Source organism: Simochromis diagramma, unplaced genomic scaffold (genome assembly GCF_900408965.1).
Source record: "Simochromis diagramma unplaced genomic scaffold, fSimDia1.1 OVJJ01000411.1, whole genome shotgun sequence".
In the NCBI taxonomy this organism is placed as follows: Eukaryota; Metazoa; Chordata; class Actinopteri; order Cichliformes; family Cichlidae; genus Simochromis; species Simochromis diagramma.
This window is the reverse complement of record NW_024386735.1, coordinates 1,184,869-1,205,206: the sequence shown is the minus strand read 5'-3', so window position 1 is coordinate 1,205,206 and position 20,338 is coordinate 1,184,869. Positions and strand designations below refer to the sequence as shown.

The following is a 20,338-nucleotide window of genomic DNA, read 5'->3' as shown; positions in this document are numbered from 1 at the left end:
AATTATTTTACAGTTTTGCGAGGATGTAGTTAAAAACTTTACATGCCATAGTGGTCAAGGTCTTCCTGTTGTCATGCTCTTGAATAGCAAATCATGTACTTGAACGCTCTACTTTGCAGAATTATACACACTCTATATGTACATGCACACTTTGGGAATTCTTTATGCAACACCAGTCTTTTACTATTCTCTACAACCACCCAGCAGCCGCTCCAGAAGTTCCCTAGAGAACCCAAGGAAGCATTTTTTGGACCCTTCCATCACCCTTCGGTCTCCCCAAGCGCTCAAGCTGGGGAACCATAATTTAACAATAAAAAAAAGAGGACTAACATCTGTATTTGAGTATATATTTGTGTCTGGCCTCAAAAACAAACAGACTAAACGAGGTTTTAATTTGATACTAAAATCAATTTAATTTTATCCCTTCAAGCTAGAACAGAAAGGCCTCCATCTGAAATGTAATATTAAAGTTTGGATGTTGCACTGTCCCTCTGAATCTAAGCCAAGGGGCTAACGGATCAAAGAAAAAGAATAGCTGCTCGATCCGATTTTTATGTTATATCGGGTTGAGCACGAAACTGGCTGCAATATACGGCTGCTCGAAATGCGAGCTCATAATTTTCTTTGTTTGAAAAAAAAAAAAAAAAAAGCAAAAGAGTGCGCCTGAGGAATGAGCTCACGCTATACTTACATTAAATTAGAGAGATCCAGGCATAGCATTTATTCTGTCTTGTGTTTGCTCTGTGTCCAAACCGCAGATCGCGTACCTCCTCCTCGCCATGCTCAACAAGCCTTCTTAAATTGTTAGATCCATTTAACCAGATTATAGGTGATACGAGGGAAGAAGGCTCACTGACGTTCTTTACTTTGGCACTGAGGCATTGTAATACACGCAGACTGATAAAACAAAATATGAGTGTCTTTCAGAGGGGAGTGAGATAAGGAATTGGGGATTTATTGAAGTGGATAAAGCAAAAAAATACATTTTCTCGCACCTCTTTGCAGGACTGCTGTCCAACCCTACTTGTCTCCTTGCTGATATGGATATTTCCTCTTTATTCCCCTTCGCTAAGCCATAAGAGGCTCCTGAAACTGGATAGACCCTTTAAACCGTTTTTCCACCCTTTTAGTCATACTCCAAACCCGCCTACTCTCCCGCACCTCTGCCACTGCCAGGAGGATTATCTCAGTTTCAGGCCCAAAAAACATTTGTCCTGAGATATCAGCCTGTGGACTCTGACAACAGTCTGGTTTTATCACTCTAATCTTTTATGGCAAAGTGCACAAGCCGTCTTAAATCCTGCTGCTACCCATTCAAAACATCATCCACCGGACATCTCCATCCATCACTGTTACACGCTATAAATGCCAGCCATTTATAGTTCGCTCAGGCTGCAGTTCCTCCCCAGGTCAACACGACATCGGGATGGGAGATTTTTGAGTAAAACTAAATGGGCTGCATAATTTCATCTTGGAAAAATACAGTGTAATTGAGGTTTTGAGGTTTGAGGTTTGCATCAGAAAGGGCCGCTCTGGAAAGGACTTCGAGGAAGAGTGCGGTTCAGAGTTTTTTGAGCAGAGGAAGGTGGATTGTGTTTGTTTTGCTGTTATGACAATGCCATTGTCCTTGTTGTACCGCTGTTTGTGCTGGTTAATTAGCTTGGCGATGATCTCACCTCCTGCCATTAAAAAAAAGAAAAAAAAGAAGCAATCTGTTTTTGTGTGTAGTCATGCATCTTATTGAAAGTTAAATTACACGTCTGCACTGTTTCTGCAGAGTCTTGTCGAGCTTGTAAAAGATTAAACCGATGAACGTTTCTTCCACATTCTTTTATTCTAGCAGATGTTTATGAAGTTTTTACTAATTTCCCCTGAGATATGTGTGAATTATCAAGCGGGGAAATGTGGGTCTGAAAAGACAGTGTTTACCCTTGTATCTCAAACCCCAAGAACAGCGGTGCCAGCTATTCTCCAGCCTCATAACCTTACAGGAAAACGTTCTCATCAATCATCCCCAGCACCTTGCAGCAGATCTGGGTGGAGGGAATTTAAAACCCTAAAGCGTAGCTCTTATTTCCTGCTTTCTGGGTTTTCTTGTCAAAAGCTGGGATGAACTGGGATAGGGTGGTCCCTCTGACAGCTCTCTATTGTTCCCTCTCCAAAGAGTCAGTCCCCTAAGCGTTAAATTTTGGTTTCAGTATCACAGCTTTGACTCCCCGACTACCTCACTCCCTCTCAAGGCAGGTCTTTGAGATTTTTCTTACCTTCACACAACCACGAGCCAACTTCTGGCTTTCTTTCTTCAGGCTGCACGGGGGATTTATGGTGTTGGGTACCTGACATCTTTAAATTCCTTTAAGATGACAAATGGTAAATATTGTGCAAATCCATCTCCCTGAGCCACAAAATAAGGAGACAAACCTCGTCAGGGAAAAGTAAATTGAACCCCAGTCGGTGTAAACATTGCTAATTAGCACTATTACTGCCTCCGAATCAAACACCTCCTAGCACCCTGTAAGTGTTTCAAATTTTACACAAATCCAAACAGCACACAGTGTTTCAAGCAACGGCATTAGTTTAATGGGTGAAAGAAAAGAGAAAGTAGAAGGATTTTTACATGAATTAAAAATATAATTATTCACAATTAAAAAGGAATTCGTTTTTGGTGTTTTATGTCTTTCTTTTTCGTGGCAGTGTTTTCTAGACTGGAGTGTGATTAGCTGCATTTGGGATGATGTTAAGAGCAACATTATTGGTGGAAATCACTGACACGCAGGGTGCTTCGACTCACTGCGTTGTTTACATGGAAAAGTGTCTTTCATCAAGACGAGGCGCATGTGGTGAGATGTGGCAAAAGTTTCCATACTGTAATGAAGGGGAAAAAAGAAAAAAACCTTTTACCAAAGCAAACTGTATTTGTGTCAAATATGGTCCCACTGGTGGATTTCTGTTTCCTGTAGGGCCTGGCTTAACTGAAACTTTGTCCCTCAGCCTGAAACAGGATGTGAAACGTACTGACATGTATTTCCTTCATAGACTTGTCAGTATAGAAATCTATTTGAACATGTGCTCTGTCTAAATCAAATTTATCAACGTGTTTAGTTTTTTATGTACATTATTTTACAGTGTACATATTTCGCATGATAAGGTGGGGCCAGGTTTCACAATGAACTCACCCGAAACTCTGGCTGATTGGGACCCACACCCAGTTTCACACCTTGGCTCAGGCGATTAGAGGATCATCAGGGGGTCCTTGTGTCCCTCTGTGGGGGGTTACTCCCACTAGGTTTATATCTGGGACTCTCCACCATTTGACCTTAGAACTGAAGAAGCTTCTCGGATGAGAGGTGAAACGTCTTCAAGTAACTTAAAGAAGTCCAGACGCTTTTCTTTGCAAGCTCCTTTGACTACGATGACCTGGATGACTGAGAACCTTCACAGACATTATTTTACAGTCATTCTACAGTTCACACTTCCAACTACATCACCATCTTTGGTGTTCTTGTAGTAAACTCAAGCTATTTAGCTCCTCTTCCATTAAGGGCAACCTTTACTTAAGCTAGTTTTTTTCTGATTGGCTGTACAACTAGAAGGCCTGAGAGCCTTATTAAAGATAACACTATGACATAATACAGAGTCATGAGGAGGGGGGAACATTCTGAAGCATGAGGTTTGATAATAACAGGATATTTTAAGTGTAGTCATGAAAAACCAAGTCCACCCCATGATTCAGTAGCTTGTAGATGCATCTTTAGCAACAAGTCATCATTGTCTGTATGATTTTATCAGTCTCACATCACTGTGGAGGAAATTGAGGTTTGTATTCATTTACTCACAGCTCTCTTAATGTTCCACCCCAGCATTGCAGTCAGTAAGGTCTGCACTTTGACTGAATGATTGCAGCACTTTGACTCTTTTCTTTTTCAGGCTGTTGTAGATCTGCTTCTCTGTTTGGGATCATTGTCCCATTGATCCAGTTTTAACCAAGCTGTCAGACAGACTGTCTCATGTTTGACTCTAGAATACTTTGGTATACAGAAGACTTCATGGCAGACTCAATGACAGCAGGGTGCTAAGGACCTGTGTCTGCAAAACAAGCACAAATCCTCACCCCTCCACCACCATGCTGACAAACATGCTGCAGTGCATCATGGGGAAATGGCTCCACTTTGGTCTCATCTCATCTTTTACTATTTGTACATGCTAGCTGAGGCCTGTAAAGTCTGAGAAGTAGCGCTTGGATTTTTTGCATTTTCTCTTAGCTTTTTGGATAACACACACCTGGGAAGGTTGTGGTGCTGTCTTTAAACACACCTGCTCCAGTTTTTATGCAGCTGATCACATTGAACGAAGTGGAGTTGATTAGGAGCGCATGGCTGATAATTCCTGTGCCACCAGCATGGGGGTACCTACTTTACACAAGATTGCATAGAATTCAGTGAATTATTTAACTTCACATGCCAGCTTAAAAGTTCCACTCTAACATTGAGTAATAAATATTTTTAACACAGTATCATGCGCTTGTACACAGAGAAAAGGTCATTTTTATGTGTTTTCGTGTAGCTATGATGTGATTGGAAGCTTAGAAAGACAAAGGTTGTTTTTAAAATGATTTAGCATATAAACAGTTACTATTTGGATAGAGTAAGAAATATCCCATCTGCTTAATAACAACAGCACAGGAGTGACTCTTTCTTTGTTAAAAAGAAAATGTCACCACTCTCTCCCTGTTTGCTCAGTTCATTGTGGCCCTGTCCAGATAGCCCATTCACCACTGTGAGACATTGGAGTTGGCAGATACAGGCAGGCTCTTTCCTCCCTCCATATTTCACTCACTATCTCAACACTGACTTGACTGGGAGCACAGGCGTTCACTCATTGTTCAGACACAGCAGCTGCCAGCAACAAGGACGTAAAAAGCGCAACTTTCTCGCTGTCGCTTCCTTCCAGCCTGACAGGACAGGAGGGGAAAAATGGCTTCCCTTTGCGGTGTTTTGCCAAGCCATAACTCAACACAATGTCTGCTGTAACAAATGTGAGAAACAAAGTAAATCAGAGAGATTAGCCCTTGCTGGCGGGTAAAAGTGTCCTCCACAGTGTTTAGCCTGCATGTCGGATTTTCTCTGTTGCCTGCTGCATTTTCAGTCTGGCCATCACTCGCTGTCTCCAGTGCTGGCAGGGGCCACGCACGGTTCACAGCAAGCGTAGAAATGTCATGCTAAGTCTACATTAGCCGCATTTTTTTCCCTCCTTGACCTCCTTCTCTCCACCCTCGGTGCTATTTCCTTTCACAAACAGAAGATTAGCTCATACATCACTCCTGCGGATTCCCAGTCAGCGTAATCATTTGTCAAGCTCTATTCAGTTCACCATTGAGTTGTTCCTGCTCTTTTATAACCCTGACAGATGTTCTAAGTTACAAATATGCCGTTGAAATGCTCAAATAACATTTTGGCTCTGTTCATTTTACTGGAAAACTCTTTATTATAGTTAGTCAAGCTCACCAATCATCGCAAAGAGCTATAGCATGCACGGCTTTGTTTTTAATTGCACTCTTTGATTGCAATCCAGTTGAGTCTGTTAATGTAGTCAAGGCTCATGCAAAAGCCCTGAGGTGTTCACTGTTAGGTTTAAAGGAAAATGAACCCTAAAATTACACAATCTCGTATAAACACTGGTTACAAAGGCACTTTTCTCCTCATTGTTAGTGTGGAATAATATGGGGACAATACCTTTTGCTGCGCTAAAAACATCCCACATCTGCTACAGAATTAAAAAGACAAATTAAGAAAATGTGCCTCTTTTACTGCAAAACATTAGCGCTGAGTTTTTATAGCAGAAATGTAATGTTTTAGGAGAATTGCCACATTGAAACACTCAAATCCATTACCTGCACTGCTACAGAAATAGAACACAACGCGTAAGTACTATTTTAAGCTGGATTCCTCTTTTATAACAAGTCTAAAAAAGGCTGGAAAAGTACAAGCTGCAAGGCCCCGAGTCCTTGTGGTTGGTGAGGTCTAATAGCTACATTCTGTCAGGGAGATGTAATCACATTACGCCATGCAGTGACGAATCACTTGGCCCTAATTACTACCCAGCGCACAGATGTAACGGAGCAATATTTTGACACACGCATTTCATGGCACATGAAAGTACGCTTTATGTGAGCTGTGTCTTTGGCTTCTGTCTCCCAGCACCTTGTGAAGCGCTCGTACCTGCACATCTGCAGTACAGAGATGGAAAGCATGTGGATTAAACCATGCATCTGTTAGTGTCTTGTCTCTGTTTTTTTTTTTAAAGATTACCTCCATATTTTTGTCTTTGATGACTCCCTAATAAAACAAAAACAAACGGTGATTTGTTGCTCAAAATTTGCTGTTTTCATGGAGCTGTGACACAAGAAAGCATTATGCTCCAAGTCACACCTTCTAGTTGTGATATACTCATGACCTATAATGTATTAATTCTCATTTCTGAACATGAGTTTTAAATATTTTTTGTGTTCCTCAAGTTAAATTCCTCATTATTACTCTCTGAGTGGTAGTGAAAAGGACATTATTTCATCTCCCTTAAACATTATTTCATCTCCCTTAAAATTATTTTTTCACCAGTCCGTTCTCATGTGTCCTCATTAAAAAGCAAAAGAAGTTGGAGGAGTGGTGCAGGCTTAAGTTGGCAGACTGTCGTACCAGCAATACAAGTTTGAGTCCTTCCTATCGCAGTATTTCATATATCGTCAATATATTCTTAACTACAAAAATGTTGTGTGCTTAGGTTATGCATTAATAGGTACTTGTAAGGGTCAGACATTAAGCTGTGGTGGCTCTAAGAAGTCAAATGCACTGCACCTCAAGAAAGTACCAGCAAACAGATGTTGAAAAATGTTCCAAAAGCACATAAAACACATCCAACATTAAATAGAACACAACATAAATAGAAAAAATGCTTCAAAAGCTCAAAAACCAGAAATCTAATCATGCAGATTCTAATCATGCAGATTTCATATATTCACTTTTTTTCACAGAAAATAAATTAGAAAAAACAAACACAAATCCGTTAGTGAAATGCCAGGTCAGTCACTGGACTTAATTAGATTAAGTCATCACTCCTTTAAACCAAAACATAATTATCCATAAGGAAACACTCCTTAGAAAGTACTTCTGTTAATATTAATAGATAAAGTTGATGAAATCCAAAAGCTTTAAAGGTTAATGAATGAACGGGCTTGTCTTAACCCCATCAACCTTGTTACAGTACATTCAGATAAATGAGGCTGAGGTCAAGAAGACTGTGAAGCCATTTGGTTGTTATCTGGCTAAAGCAGGGAAGGGAGTGTTGGCTGACCAGCACGAATTAGGTCAGTAGCCACTCAGTTTTTCCTACAATGTGGGAACAATACAGTGACGAGCATCAAGACACACAAACAAAGAGCAAGACAGCAAACGCAGAAGGAACTCATCTAATCTCATCATATTTCTATTTCTCAATCATCCTTGAGTGTGTTCGTGATTTTTTATGACTTGTGTGTTAGATTGAGAAGTGTATCAAACAGGCCTAAGACCTCGGTCACACGGGCCTAGAGACCAGTTGGTGGCCCCCCTGGGCAAAAAAGAGGTGTTGTTAGGTGACTGCTGGCAGTTGCTGTGTGAAATCGTTCACACAGAAGTAAGAGGTTCTGCACAGAAAACCTGCTTGCAATTGCTGTGGTCAGCTGCAGAGTGCTGCAGTTGCAGCACTTTCCAGGAAGATGCCGACTTGTCTGCAAATACAGGGCTCTAGAGTGCGACCAATTTGGTCGCAAATGCGACCAAATTTTTCAGTGGTGCGACTAAAAAAAATATTTGGTTCCACCTGTGCGACCAACTGTTCGGGTAGCAAAAAAAAAAAAAAATCTGCAACCTTCCCTGTGGTCAACAACAGACACACATTTTGCCCCTATCGTGGACTAGAGATAGTAAGGGGCGGGACCTCTCTGATTGGCCGTGGTCCAGTTGAAAGTGCAGGTGGAAGTGGGAGGTGAGTAGCTTGAATAAAGCGATATCAATTCATTAAATCCTGAATCGACTTTTAAATATAACTGTGTTTTGCCAGAAACGCCAGATTCTCAGATTAAAGCTCACAAAACCATTTCAACAACAACCAAACAGCAAATGAGAGCAGGTACATGGATTCCACACAAAGACGTAAACACAGAACGGACCGACACATCAGAATCAACTTTGTCTTTCTCGGCTTTCTCACCCGACGGCCCGTACACGGACACGCTGTCGGAGCTTAGCGGTTCTGATGCGTCCGGTCCGCGCTGTGATTACGTCTTTTTGCGCTGATTCTGAGCTGCAGGTTTTGTCTCTCTCCAACCAAAATTCACCGAGCCAGCAGCAAAAGAAGCAGCAAACTGCGCTTCACATTTGATCAATGTCATCATGAATTTTGCTGTTTTGCTTCCATGACTATTAAAATCACACTTCATGCACAGCTAGTTCTCTCTCTCTCTCTCTCTGTACTTCAAGAACAGTTTCCCATCTCCAATCTCTGTTTTCTGTATTATTCATTCGCTTATTACCCACCAGTCTACCGTTGTTTACAGCGCTGTCGGCTGCTGTCTTTTTCTTTTCTTTTTCTTTTTTTCACTTAAATGACCTCGGACAAGAAAGCCTATTTTTTCTGTTGTTCAATACTGAAGAAATTTAAACTTTATATGCAGAACATTGTAGAATATTTTTAAGGTTATCTGCTATAAAAAGCCAGACCAGGAAAATCTCCTTCATGTTTTTCTGTGTTTTATTCTCAGTTACTTTCACACAAAGGCATCTGCTTTGATGTTCACAATTCTGAAGAAGTCAGTACTGATAAATGATCAGAATTATAATATTTCTGACTGTCTGAGGCTAAGTTGAATCGAATCGGGACTTTGAAAACCGGAATCGAATGGATTATAGAAATCAGTGATGATACCCAGCCCTAGTGAGCAGCCTAGGCACGACAGAAGTGGATGTAGCTGTAATAGGAAAAGAACTATTGCTAACTTTTCTGTTAAGTTAAGGCCTGATCCTTCTGAAATTCATAGCCAGTGCTCTGACACGGTGTCATCAATCTTTGAATGCTGAAAAAGCACAGTGTATCCAGAAAAACACATTATATTATATAAATTATTATAAAATTTGTGTGCGCCTAACTCTTGTGCCGGTACGCCTAACTTTAAAAAGTTAGGCGTACCGGTACGCCCATGGCAAAAAGTTAGTCTAGAGCCCTGAAATACTTGCCAACTGCTTGCCAAATGGTAGTAAAACTGTGCCTTTGGCTACATAAGTAAAAGGTGCAGTGTTTCACACATGTTGGAAGGCACATTTTACCTCCCATGCAAACTATGGATGACTGTGGCAATCTTCTAGCAACTATTGCAATCACAAGGAGGTTTTTGGGGTAGTACCCACCAATTTTACCTGGCAACAGGCAGCAACCTTTCGGTCTCTACGATAATGTTTTTTTTATCCATAAACAAACTTCCATCCATGAAGCAGAGCTAACACATGTAACGTCTCTGAATATACATTTAATACATTACTTAAGAAAATGTATAAGCCTACTTGTCTTTTACTGTCTGCTGCTGAAAACATCTTTTAATGGCTTTTAAACTGAACAGACTACAAGTTTTTGAGAAAAGACGACATCACCGTAAATTTTAGTGACTGAGCCACAAAGATATGAACTGCTATCACATTGTTGGCTTGTCTGTCTTCTCCTCTGTCTGGATTTAATTCCTGATGTCTAACTAAACCAAAAAAAAATTCATAAAGTCTTTGTGATGCTGAATGTGCAAGTCAAGTAAGTGTTTTACAAAAATCTGTAATATAACTGGCTTCATGTAGAAGGTGGCACTGAATGTGTTGTACATGCACTAGTCAGCATGAAGAAGAGCTTTCCTTCTCATAGAGGGAACTGTTTGGCTTCAGCTGTTCATTACTGAGATGTGTATTTTCCCAAGCTAACATTTGATTAAAGTTAAATATTGCACAGTTTAAAACTAACCAGACAGTTTCTAAACATTTCAGATCACATTTCTCAATTTCTCAACCTTCATACCAAAAGCTTGAACTTTGCTTGGTACAGGAATGTATGAAATGCGCAAGGCTGAAGCATTTTTGGGAGGACTACAGGTGCGCTGTTCCGTGGAGTCAAAACAGAAATAACAGCCTTTGCAAAAACTTTAGGCATCACGTGTCAGGTACAGTTGATGAATGAGGCCAACAGTTTCGGGAGCACTGATAATATCTTAACGATGCATAGGTGAAGACGGATCCTTCGCACCCACGGGAATATGCGTTCATACGGCGCGGCAGCTGCTCGACAACTTCCTAAAACACCCCGTCATTCGTGCAAAAACGCTCTTTTATTTGCATAAAACTGCAGAGTTCACAGCCTGCCTCTAAGGTGAACTTGCAGAGGCAGGACCATCATTAATAACCAAAGATCCCAGATCGTAAAAAATCAAAAACTCGTGTGTTCGGTTTCAAAAAACAGGGCAGGACTGGATAATAACATCTCAGCGATGATGAAGAAATCGCTGAAGAATGTTCTCAATTTGATCCACGGGAGTGATGTCACCACCGCTACTGTTAAGTCAACCAAATGGCATGAACATGTATCATAAGCCCTGCAAACTGTTAAGAGGTGGATGAAGGTTATGTGGTGTTATGTTTGGAGCTACTGTACTTTATATATATACTATAACGCTGATAATAACCCACTGTGCCAGTGAATGACATCAACAAGGTGTTGTTTCAAATTATCTGCAGGCTATTTCCTGTCACACCACCTTGTTCGTTCCTATAAAGGTCTTGAGGCATTTTTCGAGAACTTGTAAAATGCAGTTACAACTGAAGGACTTTTATTGGAAAGTGCACCCGTTTTATTAGTGTTAATAATCAACTTGTGTTGTAATAGAATGACAGCAGCTGCAAACATCTATTCAGTTAGCACGATTTCTGTCTCTAAAATACCACAAATAAATATTTGGTATTTGTGTGCTCTACTTTCAGCCAACATGAGCTGTATTTATGGCCACTTAAAATCGCCTCTTCGAGGCGATTTTAAGTTTGACCAAAACGTTTGCTTTTCTTAAAAGATTTAAAGGCATAAAATTATAAAGGTATTAAGAAAGAACAAGAATAAAAGCAAAAAATGAATTTTAAAACAATGCTTTTTATTTGATGTAAGATATCATTAATCCTCTGAAAATGCCCCTTAAAGTGAGCCTTTCTAATATGACAGGGGTGGGCAATTAATTTTTCTAAAGGGCCACAGGTAGGACCCAATTGTAACTTCAATTCAGTTTTATAAAGACCCTACAGTAATAGCAAGAAACCAAACGACCCCAGTGATCAAGCACTTGGCGACAGTGGGAAGGAAAAACTCCCTTTTAACAGGAAGATCTCCAGCAGAACCAGGCTCAGGAAGGCTGCCACTGGTTGGGAATGAGAGGAGGAAGACAGGACAAAAGACAGTGTGGAAGACAGCCAGAGATGAATAATAACTATTAATTAAAGGCAGAGCGGTGTATAAACACAGTGATTAAAGAAATGCTCAGTGCATCATGGGAAACCCCCCAGCAACGTGATCACTTGATCCAGTCCTAACTACAAGCTTTATCAAAGCCTAACCTTAAAAGTAGAGATAGTGTCTGTCTCCCGAATCCCAACTGGGAGAAGAGGGGCCAGAAAGCTGAAGGCTCTGCCTCCCATTCTACTTTTAAATATCCCAGGAACCACATGTAAGCCCGGAGTCTGAGAGTGAAGTGCTCTAGATTGGGTGATGCAGTAGTATGAGGTGTTTCAAATAAATGGGGACTGATTATTCAAGACCTTGTATGTGAAGAGAAGGATTTTAAATTAAATTCTGGATTTAATAGTGAGCCAGTGAAGAGATAAAATTCACATTGAGCAGTTTGAGTTCAACTTTTTGGTTGAGCCCTCCACAACAGCCCTAGTTTCTCATGAGGTTCTTTGGGAAAATTACTTGTGCACTGCTGTAATAGACTGTGATCCTAGTCTGTGTAATTCAATGCATAAACTAGTAAAAGTATCTAGAATTTGTTACAATGTCTGGTTTTGTGAGTTTTTAGTCAGAGATATACTTTATTGTGTTTCTTAACGGGGTGACCGTGGCTCAAGGGGTTAGGAAGCACATCTGTAACCGGAAGGTTGCCGGTTCGATCCCTGGGCTCTCTGTCCTGGTTGTTGTGTCCTTGGGCAAGACACTTTACCTTACTACCTACTGGTGTTGGCCAGAGGGGCAAATGGCGCGATATGGCAGCCTCGCTTCTGTCAGTCTGCTACAACCGTAGCTTGCCTCCACCAGTGTGTGAATGTGAGAGTGAATGAATAGTGGCATTGTAAAGCGCTTTGGGTGCCTTGAAAAGTGCTATATAAATAAATAACTTTTTTCACTAAAATTTTTTTGTTTTTTCACTGTGTCATCTGTGATTCTCTGGCTTCTTTTATTTCCTCTTCAATTAAACTCTGGCGCTGGGTATGTTCACATGATCCAAAAAAAACAAGACAAAATACAAACTATACAGTTGCTACATAAAAGCTATTTTAATTCTTTTTTTGACTATAAAATAATCTCAAACAACCATGCTTGTTATGTGTTTCACTGACATTACGTCACAGAGTTTCTCTGAGTTCGTCTCATTGGTTTATTTGCTGTCACCGACAGTTGTGCAAACTTTAAATGATAGAGACAGCAGGTTGATTTGGATGTTTGACTCTTGCATGACAGCATAAGCTGGAACCTGTCACACTAACATCAGTTAGAAGATACTCGTAATAAAATTCCCTCCCTGTTCTGTAGTTTTCTGCAAAAGAACAAAGGCGAGCAAATGGCCTGTTGAGGCATAGATGTGTGTGTGTGTTTGTGTGTATCAGCGAGCTGAAGTCATGTTTAAAGTAACATCTGTTAAAGGTTAAGATGCCGCTCTTGCTCTCACACCCCTGCTGCTCCTGCAGTGCTCGGCGCGCGATGAGGTCATCACTCATGTATGGCTGCTCAATTGACAATTAATCGGTGGGGAACCGGGTTCATCCCGACCCCCTGCCTGGATTTACATCCTCTTTAGAGGTTGCAGGGAGGAGGTCAATCGCAGGCCTCCTGCTATAAAGAGTGAAAGAATTAAAAAATGGCCGTGGGTGATGAGGAGTTTCTAAACATACAGGCTGAACTTTGAGTGAATTTAGTGAAAGATGGGGGGGAATAAGGTTTGTCCACTTCCAAACGCTGCTCCACATTACCCCAGGATGCAATCACAACTTGCAGCTTTCCAGGACCCAGTTAAAGGAAATGATTACATGCAGCTAAAATGCGTCATATAACAGTGGATTAACGAGAGTGGAATTAAAGCCCGGTGTGATGTGGTGTCTTTCATACTGTACATGCTGAAGCCATGGCAGGCGCTCTTAAAACACAGACGGCTGTTTCAGCTCTCCTTAAGCAAGCGATAAGTGGCTTTTTCCTTTCAGAAGTCAAAGTTTTGGGGTTTCTTTTATTATTTCAAGCCCTCTATAATAATATTTTGGAAGGAGCGCAGAGTTTAGCAGAAACCACTGAGCAAACTTTGTGTTTTGTGCATGGGAGAAGGACTAAAATGGTGTTTACTTAAGCTCCGCGGGGGATTCTCCCTTTCTTCTTGCATGAGGCAGTTGTGATGACATGTCTGCCTCTTTAAAGGGTGACTGAATGGTTATATAACAGAAAAATATGTTCACTAGATCTCGTTAAGTCTGCCTTGTGATCAGCACTGAGATCCTTATTCACTAGACTTACATGAAAGATTTATTATGAAGCTGCTGCCAGAAACCGGTCGAGTCCTTCAGCAATGATTACGTCACCATTGGTTCCTAATGAATGATATGATCCATGCAAGCATAGCAGATATGACGCATACGATTGTGAAAGTCTGTGCTAAGATTGACATAGGGTAAAAATAGGAAAAAATATAAATCAGGAGATATTTCACAACCTTCTTAAGTTTCACTTTGATTTCCTTCTTACTTTCACTTTTCCTCATAGCTTTTTTGTTGTTGTTGTTGCTTCTTTACACAGCCAGTAGATGTTTACTTTAAAATTGAACTATTGAGGTTGATGTCGTGTGCCGTACTCATACGTTATCAACTATATTCTTTGTGATACAACCACTGGTCACGAGGGAAAATTTGTATGTATGCTCTCACACTGCATAGAAGACAGACTTCTCTGCAAACTCAAACTTGAAAAGGCAGGATGCAAACTGAAAACGGTAAACGGTTGCTTTCAAAGTAAAAGTTGTGCCTCAGTGCTACAAGTAACATGTTTTAAAAGGCACAAATTTTACTTTGAAGGTTAACGCTGCAATGTTGCTTCAGGTCCTCATTGCACTCTTTTCCACCTTTTCACTACCACTCAGAGAGTAATTAACGAGTGTTTGCAGACAAGTCGTATGGTTCATGCAAACTGTGTTTGCATGATTGCTATTGGAATGAAAATTCTAGAAACCAGTGGTTGCCAAGGGGTCACTGACTGCTCTTAAGGCCTGCATGACTGGGGCTTTAGCAATCAATTTGATAGTGATAGTGACAGTTTGCCAACTGGTAGAGGAATACTAATTTTTCACTTGCAACTACTGGTTGCCATATGGTTGTAGACCATTATCTAGGCTTGTTTGACTGAGGCAATGACATTTGACTTTACAAAGGCACACATACGAAAAGGTGGAGAAGTTACTGACATATGAACCCTCAGCAGGCAACAGCTTCCACAAATGACAACTTTGGCTGTATTCTTTGATCGTTGGTTAACTCCATATCAGATGTGTAGCACATAAGCCTGAGCTCACAAATTGATTCATCACATCAAATTGTACAAAAATGCTGACTATTTTAAATCTGATTTTGTAGCATTTAACCAAAAATCTAATAGTTGGAAAGTGATCAACACTAGCAGAGTGAGTTCCAGGAATTCATTGTGCACTAACTCTGAAAACCCACCAGCTAGTCTGCTTACTTGGCCTCTGTGAATGAGAGCCAGTTTTACGGGGCTTCTGGTGTAGTCGGGATATTAGATAGCAGATAAAGAAAGTGACATTCCAGACTTCTTGTTCCATGTGCCATTGTTCACTCTGTCTAGCTGCTAAACCTGCTCAAATGTGACATGTTCAGTAGAACTTGGACTAACCCAAATGAAAACCAGAAGGTAAGAAATATCATCCTGTGCCTACAGATTCTTCATGGTCATTTTCCATTATTTGCCACTCATAATCCCATCTGAAACCTTTATCTTCCCTTTCAAACAGGGATGTTAGCAGCTCAGCAGGTCTTGTTTGTTTGAGACAAGTGCATCATCATAACCAATAGAAATGCTGGCCAAGACTCAATAAGTACAAATGAAGCTGTTAATAAATACATAGCATAGTGTACAACTGGGTTTTCCTGCTGGCTGTGATAACTATATGCCCTTTTATTTATGAACCAGAAAAGCTACCCACCGTCACTCAAGAGAGCACACTTACATCATTACCATATAGTATAACTTATAATTATCCAAGTGGCGACACTGAGAACTATAATGTCTCATGTGAGGATTGTCTGGACAAACAGGGAGGGGAGGGGAGGTAAGAGGACACCTCTGAACACACACGTTTGCCTAATAATGTTGGATACACACATACTCAGCTAATACACAATCCAGAGGCCAGAAGACAGTGGCAAATGTTCAATGCCTTTACACACAGACTTGAGCTTATGCTAAAGTCTACTGGCAAGCTCATTATTAAAAAAATAGACCCTTGTCCACTATTTCCATGGTATTCTGGCATGTTGTTGAACATGCACTATGACTGATACTTTTCAGAGCTTTTGGGTAAGTTTTCTTCTTTCCTTTTCTTTTTTTTTTTTTGTTCTCTCAGTCATATAAATCTTTTGCCTTTTCTCACAAGGTAATTAGCTCGACCCTGGACAGGGGTCTATTTTTCATGGCAGCCTGTCTTTCCTGACATGCTCTTTGACAAAGCCCAGACCATCGTCACACTGCCCTCTCGATCCAACTCAAACATTCTGCTATGGCTGAAGTGCAATGATGTGATTGTCCCAAATAGGTCACAGGCCGCTGTCCAGCTGTGTTTCCCTTGTGAGATTAATTGCCGAGATAGTGTGTGTGTGTGTGTGTTTTTTGCCTGTGTGTGTGTTGCAGGTGAGTTTCCAGGTTAGTGCACAAACTGTGCTTGTGTATGATATGTGATATTGCTGAGGAAGCAGTAAAAAGAGTGCGGCCCAGTAACTGCTCTCTATGTGACATTTATAGAAGAAATCAGACATGTTTCCACCTCAGACCTCCAGCTGCCTCTGTCTTGGCTTGCAGTGCTGAACATGACTGCTAAATAATTCATCGTAGCTTCATCTCATATTACAATATTTTTCTCCACTGGAAGTGTTAGGACTTCTGCAATATTCAAAAATATACATTCAGGGATGTTGGGCTAAATGCTAACATTGTCATGACCAAGACAGCATGATGATGATAGCAATTACCATTTCAGACTTAATAATTGTCATTTCATGTCATTTAGACTCTGTTTTATTTTGTCTGAGCACATACGTGTGTGTATTTACATATATATTCGTATTTGTAAATGCAAGTATGTGTACTTGTGTATATATTGTTTTTTTCCTGTATATGTCTGAAATAAAGATACAATAGCAAATAACAATTAGCTTAAAGTACCAAATACCATATGGACAAAAGTATGGGGCCACACATTTTAATTTTAAATTCAGATGTTTTCAAGTCCATTGCCACTGGGTTATAAAATCCGCACTTAGCCATGCAGTCTGCCTTTACAAACATTAATGAAAGAATGCATGGTTGTAAAGAGCTTCCAGAGTTTGGTAATAGGATGCCACAGTTTATTTCCGAGTTTATTTCTAAACATTATTCCTTCCTAGATATTTCACAATCAGTTGTAAGTGGTATTATTGCAAAGTAGAAGTTTTAAGGAACCACAGCAATGCTCTTCTGACTCAACAGCTGCAGCACTTTAAACCTCCTCTGGTATTAACATAAGCATCAAAAATGTGCACCAGGTGTTTTGTGGCATGAATTTCAGTGGCCGAGCAGCTTCTCTCAGTCCGAGATGACAAGCTTCCAGCATCTTACTGCAGTCTTTTAGTGTAATAAAATTTCCCATATTCGCACTCAACCTCGGTCAGGAATTATTTTTGCACTCAAAGTAACCTTAGGCTACATAGGCTACACCTTTTAGGCCTTGAGCTTGGCATTGTGGCGATGTGCTCTACTGTATAGGGATTTTTCAGCTTTATTGAAGCCATTAGAAGAGCTACACCAAAAATGTAAACTTTGTGGTGGTTATAGCATTCATTGTTAGATTTTATAAATCCCTGCACTACACTGGGTCTAACTAGGTAATGTTAGAATATGTTACTCTGAAAGCAAATTAAATTGGTGGACTGATGCATCAACACTGCACTGAGGAAAACTGATTGTGGTTTGTGCTAAGCTGTAGTGCACAGGACACTGTATTAAGAAAGGTGTGTATAAACCTTCAGATTTGAGCAGTTGTAATATACTGCTGCTGATCTTGGAGAGTTTAAAGAATTACATCATAGCGCATCATGAAATGGCAGCACCAACAGTCAGTGTCCCTCGTGCTGAGCTGCTGCCTCAAAGCTTCACTGGCAACGAAATGCAGACTTAGCCCTTATGACAGTTTTCCAGGGATGTGGTTTCCCCCCCATTTCATAAATATCCACAGTGCTACCATAAAGCAGAACTGTAAATGTAAAGCTTATTTGTCTTTTTAAGCGCACATGTAAATTATCTGTCCTGCCTTCCATTCCTGGTCACTGGATTAACTCCAGAAACAACTCTTGGTTTGTTCCAGGTTTTTGCAAAGTTGTTCAATAAAAAGTGATAGTAAAAGTAAAAGACCTGGGCTAGGTGATGGGAACAAAAGTATTGGATGTTTTGTTTTTTATAGGGGATTTTCCTCCTGTTCCTAAAGAACACTGATTTATTGCTAACACTATTAATGAATACATTAATTATTATTATTACATTTATTTGGTGACACTGAGTGGCTTGAGTTGGAAGGAGGCTGGCTGTCCGTCGATATCTCATATTATCAGTTCAAGGGAAAAGATTTGATCACTCCTCGTGTACTTCCCCTCTGCTGGCTAAAATGATTTAACCTCCTAAGACCCGAACTCTTTCATGGCATTCATTTTTAATTTCTCTTTGCTATTTGGGCTGATTGGAACCTGACGAATGTAAAAACAAAGAATTACCTGATTTTTTTTTTCTTTTACCTGATTTTTGTTTCTGAGAAAAATGAGATCCACATATGAGGACGTTTATTTTAAATTTCAATAGAACAGTGGCAGTATAATTTCCTCGTAAGTGGATATCAGGCCCTTGTAGAGAAAAATTTTGTATTTTGGTCTAGACAACCCAAAATATGATGTCCACATATGTGGATGCCAGGTTATAGGAGGTTAAGAGGACCTCTCACTCCAAAGTCAACACTGACTCAGAAAGACACTCATATCACCGCGACAGTGAAGCAATTGGAGATGGCAGCTATTGTTTAAGAAAGAAATCAGCATCAGCTGTAATTCTAGCTTCAGCTTGATACAATGCACATGTTTGGAGTCGCTGCCTGTTGGAGGTCAGTGAAACATGAAGTGCAGGTTAGAATGGCTGTCCTGCAACAGTTTGATTTACATCACTTCACATATAAACATCTACTTCAAGAAGAACTCCAGAGCTTGACTACTTTTGTCCATGTAAATGAAGCTCCAGGAAGCCTTCTGGGTTTCTAAAATCTGATAAGCGTTCTAAAGTGATGCCACTTGAGATGAGGTCAGTTGTGCTGAAGACTTTAAGTTTCCTCATGGACTCCATTTTAAACACAACAAGAGAATAGCGCAATAAAAATCTGCTGTAATGCAGTTGAAGGGCATCCAGAATCTTTTAAATCAGACATTATAAATTATAGAGTGACACTGACGCCCTTTCCCTTAACCCAGAGTGAGATTTCCTGTATTTGCTATCAGATTATAGGTCACCAGATTTCTCCAAGGAAACCAGCATAAACACAGTCAGACACTTCCATACTGAAGCAAATTGTGATTGCCATTTTTGGTGGGACTGCCAGTTTTCTGACTGACTGCCCAACTTCTCCTGGTAGTTCGTGCACTGACCTCTCTCGCTCCTGCTCCAGCAGGTTGGTGAACTCGTCACTCTTCTTTATGAACTCCCCGTGGTTCCTCTTCTCATCTTCCAGCTTGTACAAGGTCTGCTTGTGTGATTGTTCCACCATCAGCAGCTGCTCTAGCATCCGCCGGTGCGTCTCCCTCTGCTTCTCCACTAGCTTATCCAGCTGTGATGGGAGCAAATAAAAAACATCTGTCATGTCTGGACTGTACTGCATTGCTTGGACAGTGGATTAGTAGATTAGAGATTTTGAGTGACTGTTTGTTACCTCTGCCATGGGTTTTTCATAGATGTCTTCCTGGAAGATGTCACACTTGCCCTGGATGGCGTCTCTCTGCAGAGCTTGCAGGACCTTCTGTGGTGTGACAAAACCATATTTGGCCTCCAGCAGGGCCAAGTCAATCTTCTCTGCCTTCAGCACTGTGATCACCTCATCTCTGGCCTGCAGTGAGGGAAGAAAAGGAATGTGGCTGGTTTGAACTTCGTATTGCAGGATTAATATGCAGTGGAATAAACTGTTTTCCTGCTAATGTGCAGCAGCAAGATAGCAAGAGTCTACGTTTTGCAGTTACCACGGATTGTATGGAAACATTGTGGAGCACTGTTGAAGTAAATTGACAAATATATTAGGATTTTTTATTTTTGTGCATACATCCACCTTCTGTCATTTATTTGTGTCTACATCACAGGGACAGTAGTCTAAAGACAAAAGCCCAGACCTCCCTATCCCTGCCCACCTCCTCTAAATTGGCAGATAAATCACAGAAATTTTGAGCATTTTTCACTCATTAACATGAGCCAAACTGATTAAATCTAACAAGAAATGAAACGGACCAAGGCTAAACACCACCATTTACAGGATTACTGTTTCCTGTATAGATTCACATGCCAGAAACCCACAAAAGGTTTTTCTCTGCGGTGAAACACACTGAGTAAGTTTCAGAAGCTATGCAAGCTATAGAAGGCCAGTGAGGGACCCAGAGTGAAAGCTGAGTGAATGTCGAGCCCAACAGCCAGACTCTTAACTTCAACAGGTAACAAGCAGGCGAGCAGTCAGGCTGCAGCCGCCCTTTCT

At 40.6% G+C, this 20,338-nt stretch overlaps 1 protein-coding gene across 1 annotated transcript in view; it reads right to left on the bottom strand.

Annotated features, from left to right (window-relative positions):
* filip1l (filamin A interacting protein 1-like) overlaps positions 1 to 20,338 on the bottom strand; it is a 103,561-nt gene that overhangs the window by 34,419 nt on the left and 48,804 nt on the right. The window contains exons 3-4 of the mRNA XM_040037712.1: positions 19,532 to 19,705; positions 19,251 to 19,429 (exon numbers count right to left, since the gene is read on the bottom strand). Coding sequence (XP_039893646.1) covers positions 19,251 to 19,429; positions 19,532 to 19,705 — 353 coding nt within the window. The remainder of the gene's footprint in view (positions 1 to 19,250; positions 19,430 to 19,531; positions 19,706 to 20,338) is intronic.